At 46.4% G+C, this 9,346-nt stretch overlaps 1 protein-coding gene across 2 annotated transcripts; it reads right to left on the bottom strand.

Moving 5' to 3' along the window:
* Positions 1 to 1,102: 1,102 nt before the first annotated feature.
* Positions 1,103 to 7,054, bottom strand: LENG1 (leukocyte receptor cluster member 1). 2 transcript variants are annotated; one of them, XM_035134429.2, is made up of 4 exons: positions 6,793 to 7,054; positions 4,111 to 4,284; positions 3,107 to 3,360; positions 1,103 to 1,850 (listed from the first exon to the last, which is right to left on the bottom strand). In XM_035134429.2, exons 1-4 carry the CDS (start codon positions 6,922 to 6,924, stop codon positions 1,637 to 1,639), a joined length of 774 nt encoding a protein of 257 aa, XP_034990320.1. In that variant the 5' UTR covers positions 6,925 to 7,054; the 3' UTR covers positions 1,103 to 1,636. The 2 variants fall into 2 exon arrangements, with proteins under 2 accessions (XP_034990320.1, XP_034990322.1); XM_035134431.2 differs by lacking the exon at positions 6,793 to 7,054 and adding an exon at positions 5,643 to 6,008.
* Between the last annotated feature and the right edge of the window lie 2,292 nt (positions 7,055 to 9,346).

Here is a 9,346-nt window from a genome sequence, read left to right as displayed (position 1 = left end):
ATGACTTGCAATTTATTCCTGATTGGAGGGGAAAGACTTGGGGAAACCCAGAGAGAGATGGAAAGACAGCTGTGTCCCACCATCTCCCTCCTCATGCAGCCCCCTGAACTGGAGCACCCCGCCCATGCCGCTGTTTAAGATATTTTTTCGTAAGCCTATTTTCGTTTTGGAAAATATTTATGAATAAATAGTTTTATATGAATGATGTTCTTCTCTTGTAGAGAAAAGGGGAGATAAAAGGGTGTGTGTGTTGTGGAACAAAGGGGTGTGAAGAAATCCAGTAACCCCGCTTTCTCTTTGTGCCTCGCAGAAGGGGCAGTGACTTTGTGTTTAACGTGGGATGTGTCATGTTTAAAAGCTGCCTAGAAGAGATCTTTTTATATGGCTGTTGTTTTTGTCCATGGAGTTTTCTTGGCAGGGATACTGGAGTGGCTTGCCAGTTCCTGTTCCAGGTGGATCACGTTTAGTCAAAACTCTCGAGAAAGATGTTGGGAAAGATTGAGGGCACAAGGAGAAGGGGACGACAGAGGACAAGATGGTTGGACAGTGTTCTCGAAGCTACTAGCATGAGTTTGACGAAACTGTGGGAGGCAGTGGGAGACAGGAGTGCCTGGCGTGCTCTGGTCCATGGGGTCACGAAGAGTCAGACACGACTAAACAACAGAAGAGATCTTCCCCCAGTACTACTTGGGTGACAAGAGGGAATGTACGTTTATGTGTACACTGAAATTAGCTGCCCCTACTAGAGTTCAGCAGCAAACAGTGCTGTCTCCAGATGCTGAATTACAACTCATAGTAGCCCTGGCCAGTAGTCAGACGGCTACCCTGACTCAAGAGGGTTTTTTCTCATTTTCCCCCTTGACAGTTGGTGCTTCTATTCAACTGCTTATTCAGGCTTCTTTCTGAGACTTTGGCCTGCGTTGCCTAGGACACACTTCCACACATATACAAAAGCATAAAGACTAATTTTAAAAAATGCATGCAGATGTCTTCCCCTGCAGAGGGACGTTCTTGTTGCTGCCTCCAGGTCCTTGAGCAGTTTTGGTGGAAGGATGACACTGCTACTACTTCCTGTGGAGATTCATGAGCACAAAGCACCAGGTGTTGTGTGTCCTTTATTGCCCAGAAACCATTTCAAAACACAGCAGATACTGACACATGTCCTGCACAATTGATACTGACAGGCTTTGGCCGAAACCAATTTCCTTGAGGAAAACAAAGATGACTAGGGAGAGGTGAGGTCTTGGAAGCAAGGGGGGAGGGCTGGTGTAAATAGGCATAACTTTTTATCCAGCTGCCATTGTACATAACGGTCCCATGGCAGGCAACTGATTGATTGCATAGCTAGTGGAGCAGCCTCTGGCTTAGCCCTAATCTAGAAAACGATAGTGATAAGGTGAGTGTGTGTATTACTGAAGCCCACATGCCAAAGTCTTCCTCAACCTAATTCTGATTACTGTACATTAACCAGAACGTGTCCACAACCCCGGGCTAGGGTATGAATTCAATAAATAATATGTTGCATTGAGCAAGAAGAAAATTATGCATATTCCTCTTGAAGAAAATTGATTCTGACAGCATTCCTACTGCTATTGTCTCACTGCAGTGGTTGGTAATATCACACTTGCACGACACCTCACTGTGGTTCCCAGACCCTCTTTCTTGCCAGTTGCGGGTTAAACTGAGAGTTGTAGCCCCGTTTTCTTTCATCCATTTCCTCCTCCTGGAGTGGGAGGGTGCCTGCCTTTTGGGCTAGAAGGCTCTCAGCACGGGCTCGCTCTGCCTTCTCGCGGCGCAACCTCTCCTGGCGCAGTTGCTCCAATGACGACGATGCCAAGGAAGGGGCAGGCCTGAAAAGGAAACACAAGGGTTTATGAAGAGGAGTGGGGAGCCCTTTTCAGTCCAGAGGCTGTATTGGCAGAGGGCATTCTGGTGACAGGCAGGCCCAGAGGCAAAAGCAAAAATTATGAATTTTACCTTTGTACACAGTAGACTAGCTTCTTTACACTTGCATACCACCCTCTATCCTCCGCATATCCCCCTCTATCCATCTGAGGCAGCAAAAAAATATGAGTGTTTAAGGGTGCAAAGCAGAGCTGGTGAGAGGGATGCGGCCTGGAAAGAGTCTCAAGAGCCAAACAGAGCCCCAGAATGCTGTGTTTACACCTGGGGCTGAGGTTCCCCATGCCTGGGTTAGAAACTGAAGTGTAGATGGGACACTGGAAATGTCTGTAATCCTCACCATCCTGCCTACAGGAATCCTTTGTTTTGTGCTCTTGTCCTGATGTTTTGGGAGGTGACAGAGGCTATTGCCAATAAAATGTGGGGGGTGGGTGGGTGTAAGTTTAGGGGTAGAGCTGAGGTTCAGCAACATCTGTCAGGCCAAAGGTTCCCCCCACCGGCCCTATATCCTCCTTTCAACACCTGACAACAGGGCACTGCATGACTAGTAGGGGGCAATACTTAAAGGCTGAACTTCCAGTCCCCCTCCATAGGGTTGCCAGACTCCAATAGAGGACAGGACTTCTGTGCCTTTAATTGCCCTGCTCTCTTTTGAGTCTGGAAACCTTTGTTTAATTTCCAAGCAAAGGGTCTGCTGGTTTCTCTTTAAGGTTTCCAGACTCAAAAGAGAGCAGGGCAATTAAAGGCACAGAAGTCCTGTCCTCTATTGGAGTCTGGCAATCCTAACCCTCCACCACCTTTCCAGGGCCAATATCCCACCCTGCAACAGAGCAGGAGCCAATTTTATTATTTTGACAAATTACTGTTAAGTCTTTATCTCTGAAAGCTGGATTCTTTGAAGCAGCACAGAAACAGGCAAACAACCCCTCACTCTCATTGACCTATTTCTTAAGACTTGGCTGTAACTGCTGCTCTGTAAATCTCCCCTTTATACAAAAGAGCATTTTCCTCTTTTCAGAGCAGCCACCTACAGATGGGAGGTGCTACCTGAAATGCCCAAGTTGCATTTCCCACATGTGTGGCTTCCCTTTCCCTCCCCCTCCTAAGGGTGGGTGTTTGTTGCCTGGGCTGTCCAGTCTCAGCCAGCAGGAAGGACGGAGCAGCAGTGTCCTGTGCTGTGGCCTAGGCTGCTAAAGGAACGCACCCGAAAGCCAGAGTTCCTCCACTTCCTTTTTGCTCCCGCTTGTCTTTCTTCCCATCTTTCTTGTGGGATCCCTTCTTCTTCCGCAAGTGCCCATCCATCTCCACTAGGGGATCCAGCTTCCCTTTCAGCTTCTCATCTTTGGCGACGGCCTCACTTCGTTCTGGCAGCTCCTGGTACCAGGGACGACTCGTCTGGGCCTCTGCTGAACTCTGGCCCAAGTATGTGAGGATACCCAGAGCTTTTTCCCGACGTTCCTGGGAGGAGTGAAATAACCCAAAGCACTGTTACTTGAAACACTGTTAATGCTGCCTGTGTGAGATTGCTCCATGGACTGTCAACTTAACATCCCTATTCCCCCTTTAACAAAACTCAGACCATCTATATTGGGGGAGCCAAAGGTGCTGCTTGACTAGAACTCCCTTCACTCACTACCACTGGCCATGCTGACTGAGGCTGATGGGAGTTGGAGTCCCAACAACATATGGAGGGGGTTGTATTGGCTATCCCTGACCCAGGTACTGCTCAGGTCCCTTCTATCCACTTAGTTTCAACAATGTTACCACACTGGATGCTCCCAGACCATTCACTGGCCCTCACTGCGGTATATTCTTTTCCTTCCAGTGAGTACTCACCAGGCAGTAAGAGATTACAATGAAGGCTAACCAATGAAGGGTGGAAGCAGGAAGCCTATTTTTTTCTGGAAGAGGAAGCACAAAGGACCTGGCAAACCAGGGCTATATATATATGGGAACAGATACTCTAAAAATTAACTTCTTTGCCAGATAAATGAATCCCTGAAGATTTATGCTACTAGCCCTCCACATTTTGCCCTTGCACAGCCAGAGGGTAGCAAGAACCCAAACCACCCCACACCAACTCTGCCAGACTTATTTTCTGCAAGTGGGGCAAAGGAGTTCATGTTGCATCCTGGCTGGGTTGGAGCGTTTAGACCACCACGCTGGAGAAAAGAAAGCCTCCACAACAAGCTCCCCTCCTCCCATTACCTTCTCTTGCCTCTTCTCCTCCTCATATTCTTTGTTGCTACTTTCTTCCGACTCTTGAAAGAGATTTAGATGGCGCGAGGGCCTTTCTGTGCCTAAAGCGAGGGCATCCGAGTTGCTGTCATTACCTCCTGGAGCTGACAGGCGTGCTTTCTTGCGTAGGAATTCAGTCCGGGCCTAGGATCAAAGGAGAAGAATTTGTCCAAGGTGCAATTTCCTGCCCTTACCACCTTCTAGCCTGCATAGTTACCTTTCTGTGGCACATTTCTCTGCTACGATAGCCAACCTGCCTTCTCCTTCCCAGTCTCTTACATTATTCTCTAAAAGCCTGTGGCTCATTGCAAGGTAGCCATTTTGCAGTCAAATTAATAAGAAATGTTCTATTTCTGGAGACAGGAGTTAAGACTGGGGGAAAGCAAAAATGTTAAGTGTGTGCATGTATTGGGGAACCACTAAGCTCACCACTTTTAAATTCATGTATTTTCACAAAGAACTGGGTTGACAGAAGTCAAGAGCAGGTGTTATAAACAAAAAAGCAGCAACATGGTATATATGCAATCTGAACACAAGAGCAGCAACGCAAATTCTTGTGGTATTTTAAGACTATCAGGTTTATTGTGACACACATTTCTGTGGACTATGGCCCATTTAATCTGATGTATGAAATGTTGTCCATAGTTGGCAGAGTAGCATCTATGTACACACTCCTGAGTAAAGAAATATATATATAATATTCTATGAAATGCAAGAGGTATTTTATGTCTGGAACACTTCTGTTCAATGCTCGAATGTATACAGGATCAAGCACAGCGACATTCACAACAATGGTAACTGGTGGTTAACATAGCAGTGGGAGAAAAGGCCTTGGTTATTGATTGAGCCCAATGGGCAGACTCAAAATTTGCTAAAAGATTAAGTTTAGCAATTTCAACCTTTAATTTTTTGTTCAGTTTATTATTTCATTTAACAGATCCAAGCATGGAATATTTTTTGGATTCTGCCACTTCAGGCACCTGGTGGGGAAGATCACAGATTTGAACGCTTTCTGCACCTTGAACGAGTCCTGCACCTTCAAAACAAGCATGTTAGAATTTAGGAAATCACTACAATGGCATATTCTATACAAACTCGGGCACTCCTGCCCAGAAGCAGTTCGAGGCTGGTGTGATGAAATGACCACCCCCCTCTGTGTTTTGCTCTCTGGATTTTAGTGTGGGTTGAGACACACTGTAACACAAAGGCCTGCCTCCAGCTGCTTATCAATCTGTACCTTTTGCATTCCACAGTTCACAAAGGATCCCCGGCCAGGCTTGGTGGCCCGTGACAAAACCACTCCTTCCCGATACTCCAATTCCTCACCTATGCGCACATGGTGGGGGCTGCCTAAGGGGTTTAAGAGCCCTGCAAACTGGAGGTCCTGGTGTTTTTTTTGGGGGGGGGAGACTTCCTAAGGTATTGGGGACATTCCAGGTACTGCAGAATCCAGGCCAGCTGCACACAGGCCTGACCTCTCTTCTTGATCCCTTCAAATTCACCTTCCACAGTCTTTGAATCCTCCCTTTGCTCATCAAACACCACAATCTCGTTCGGGCAGAAGATGACGCAGACCCTGGCGATCTGCCCGGCAAGGTAAGTCCGCAACTCTGCTGACTGGGCATTGCTGAGTATGGAGCCCAGAAGGGCGACGCTGACTGTGTACAGTAGTTGCATCCTTTATCTTCGAACTTGACATGAGTCAACAGTGTGATGCAGCAGCTAAAAAAGCCAATGCAATTCTGGGCTGCATCAATAGGAGTATAGCGTCTAGATCAAGGGAAATAATAGTACCACTGTATTCTGCTCTGGTCAGACCTCACCTGGAGTACTGTGTCCAGTTCTGGGCACCACAGTTCAAGAAGGATACTGACAAGCTGGAACGTGTCCAGAAGAGGGCAACCAAAATGGTCAAAGGCTTGGAAACAATGCCTTATGAGGAACGGCTTAGGGAGCTGGGTATGTTTAGCCTGGAGAAGAGAAGGTTAAGGGGTGATATGATAGCCATGTTCAAATATATAAAAGGATGTCATATAGAGGAGGGAGAAAGGTTGTTTTCTGCTGCTCCAGTGAAGCGGACACGGAGCAATGGATTCAAACTACAAGAAAGAAGATTCCACCTAAACATTAGGAAGAACTTCCTGACAGTAAGAGCTGTTCGGCAGTGAAATTTGCTACCAAGGAGTGTGGTGGAGTCTCCTTCTTTGGAGGTCTTTCAGCAGAGGCTTGACAGCCATATGTCAAGAATGCTTTGATGGTGTTTCCTGCTTGGCAGGGGGTTGGACTGGATGGCCCTTGTGGTCTCTCTTCCAACTCTATGATTCCTCTTTCTGTTTCTCGGCCACTTCCTGCATCATCATCTTATCCAGTTTCCTCAACAGCTTCAGCTCCTTCCATTTCTTCTTCTCCTTTTCCTGCTTCCATTTGCGGCAGTCCATTTTCCTGTCTTCTCCCTCCCGTAAGCGCTTCGCCTGGCTTTTCTCCGCCATGTTCCACTCGCCCAATCAGCATCCTCATATGTTTGCCTTTTTAAATCAATTTTAACTGGCAGAGCATGTGCCTAAAGCACGCGCATGCGCAGTGGATACGTCGCGCAGACTAGAAAACTGCGCACGCTCAAATCTTCGCGCATGCGCCTTGACAACAACGTACCTCCTGTTCAGCAAGTAGAGCTCGGGCCTCCTTCTTCTGCCGCTGCGCTTCGGCCTCCGCCTCGTCCCGCCGCACCTTGGCCACGTTGTCTTTGTTCCTCACGTGCCATGACTTCTTGGGAAGAATGTTCATCTTGGCTCTTGCTGTTTCTTTCCGAAGCTTCCTCCTTCCTCCCTCTCAGTTTCCGTTTCCGGTGTCAGTCTATTTTCCGGTTGGGGAAATAGGCCCGCCCTCTGCTTTTGTTTGGTCGGGTGCCCGCGCCGTCTCTGTACGTGCCCCTTGCGTCATCTCGCGCCGCTTTTACAATCTGACGGAATGTTTAGTTCGTACTTTGTTCTGATTGGCTCGTGCTCCTTTCGTCCCGCGGTTTGATTGGTGCAGTCACAAACGTTCGTTACAGTGACGGCGCGTGAGAATTTATTAGGCTCTGTGTCACTGCATCTAAATCAAACCCCCGATTTCCCGGGGGGTGCTCGGTTTTTGCGAAACATCGTTATCTCCGGTTCGTCTTCTATTACACGTGTGCCCAGATTACACCAGAAACGGAAAATGACCCCCGTTTTAGTCTGCGCCATAAACCGACTGCCGCTTATTATCAGTAGTAGTCTTCATATATTCGAAACAGTCATGTCCCTCATGCCTCAACACACATTGCATAAAGCTATACTTTTTGAAATGTTTTCAATTACTGTATGTGTTATACTGTACTTGAATCCATCAATTGCATGTGTAGTTGTTGTAGGAGTAATTTATTTCTTATACTCTGCCCATCTGACTGGCCAAGAGCAGCTTCCAACAAAATATAAAGGGACAAAACCAAACATCAGACATTAAAAACTTCCAGAAACACGGCTGCTTTCAGGTGTCTACAAAAATTCATGTAATTATTTAACGCTTTGATGTCTGATAAGAGGGCGTCCCACAAGGTGGGTGTAACTTCCGAGCAGATAGTTCCCCTACTTCAGCCACAGTTGTGTCCTCAGCACCGGTACTCCAAAGCCACTCACCATTCATCAAATACATTAAGAAAACACAGGTGAACCCATAACTACTACATAATGGTAAACAAATAAACTTCAGTATGTCCCAACTCTTCCTGAACTAATGTGCATGGTCTCCATTGTTAGTAGGCTGTCACCCAATTAAGAAATCTGCATAAATTTTTATTGAATATGCATAACATTTACATATAATGAAAAATTGTTTCAAGGGGAGGGGGACACATATTTTTTAGATATTAGGGACACAGGAAGCTGCCTCCTTCCAAGTCAGACTCTTAAGTTAGTCTACTGAGTCTGTGCTGACTGACAGTAGCTTTTCAGGTAGGGTTGCCATATGCCCAACAACTTTGCCAACTTTTCCGTCTGAATTTTCACTGTTTGAAATATGGCAACCCTATTTCCAGGATTTAAGGCAAGATCACACCATTGATCCATCTACCCAGTAATGTCTGCACTGTCTGGTAGTTGCTTTCCAGGTTTTAAGACTAGGCTCTACCCCAGTCCTACCCAGAGATGCCAGGGGTTGAACCTCAGGTATTTTGCATGGAAAGCAGGTGCTCTACAACTGAGCTATGGTTCTCTGGTTCATTGCAGCATTGAAGTCTAATTCCCAACAGGTGTTTGTTTCTTTTTTCAGTTACATATCTAGCAGCATTTCACTTCAAAGCTGGGTCAAGGATCTGTGTACATGGGACCATTCTGGCACCCATAAAACATAACGATACATTTGTCGTAAAGCAAAATTGGTCAGAGTCTTGTCTATGAAGAATGGTGAAAAAGCCAGGGGATCCAGCATCAAAGAACAGAGCTGATGGAATCTGCAGAATCAATACTGCCAAAATAAGTGATATCCTAACATTCGTTCTGATGAGAAGAAGAGATCTCTCATTATGCATCCATTTGCTTCACTGGCTCAGCTCAGAGATCTGTTTCACCAGGAAAAGTTTGTCCTGACCCTCCTGAGGGGCAGAAAGAGAAAATTAAAAACAATGGCATTTATCTCAACATCTCTCCTATACTGCACTGAGTGAAGGAGCCCATATAATCACTAACATTTTTCAGTATTTGATCTTCTTTTTTATTTAAAAAAATCTGCCTTTCTTCTAAGGGAGAAGAAATAAAATTCCTCCCTCAACTTTGGAAATGGTGGTGAGAGGATGCTACTAGGTTTCTTTTCCCCCCTGCCTCCATTTTGGATGGAGTTCACCTACCACAATCTCTCTCTCACACCCCCATCTCTCCTCCCCCGCCCCCTCAACACATAACCAGGATAGTGACGGGATATCTTAAAGGAAACTGCTGAATAGCAAGTTAGATTATTCTAGCATCACACTGGTTATTGTGGCTGGCAGCAGAGGTTTCCTCCTGATCGGGTGGCAGAAGACAGTAAGGTGAGTCCTAAAAACATACACCTCAAGTGTCAAAAGCCAGGGTAAGTGTGTGCGGTGGTTGTAGAAGAGGACCAGTGAGGAGCATGGCCTGGGGAAGAGACTTGAGGGCCAGAAAGAGGCCTGAAGGGCTGCATTTGACAGATATTTTTCACCTCTGATCTA

The sequence above is a fragment of the Zootoca vivipara genome, chromosome 13 (assembly GCF_963506605.1).
Source record: "Zootoca vivipara chromosome 13, rZooViv1.1, whole genome shotgun sequence".
Classification (NCBI taxonomy): domain Eukaryota; kingdom Metazoa; phylum Chordata; class Lepidosauria; order Squamata; family Lacertidae; genus Zootoca; species Zootoca vivipara.
Note: the sequence above shows the minus strand (reverse complement) of the source record. Positions and strands in the feature narration are given on the sequence as shown.

Excerpts from the sequence above, each read along its gene's own strand:
- LENG1 (XM_035134429.2), bottom strand. The coding sequence starts at position 6,924 with ATGAACATTCTTCCCAAGAAGTCATGGCACGTGAGGAACAAAGACAAC. Across the intron at positions 4,285-6,792 it reads CTCTACTTGCTGAACAGGAG|GCCCGGACTGAATTCCTACG; the intron begins GTACGTTGTTGT and ends CTTTGATCCTAG. Across the intron at positions 1,851-3,106 it reads GGAGGAACTCTGGCTTTCGG|GCCTGCCCCTTCCTTGGCAT; the intron begins GTGCGTTCCTTT and ends TTTCCTTTTCAG.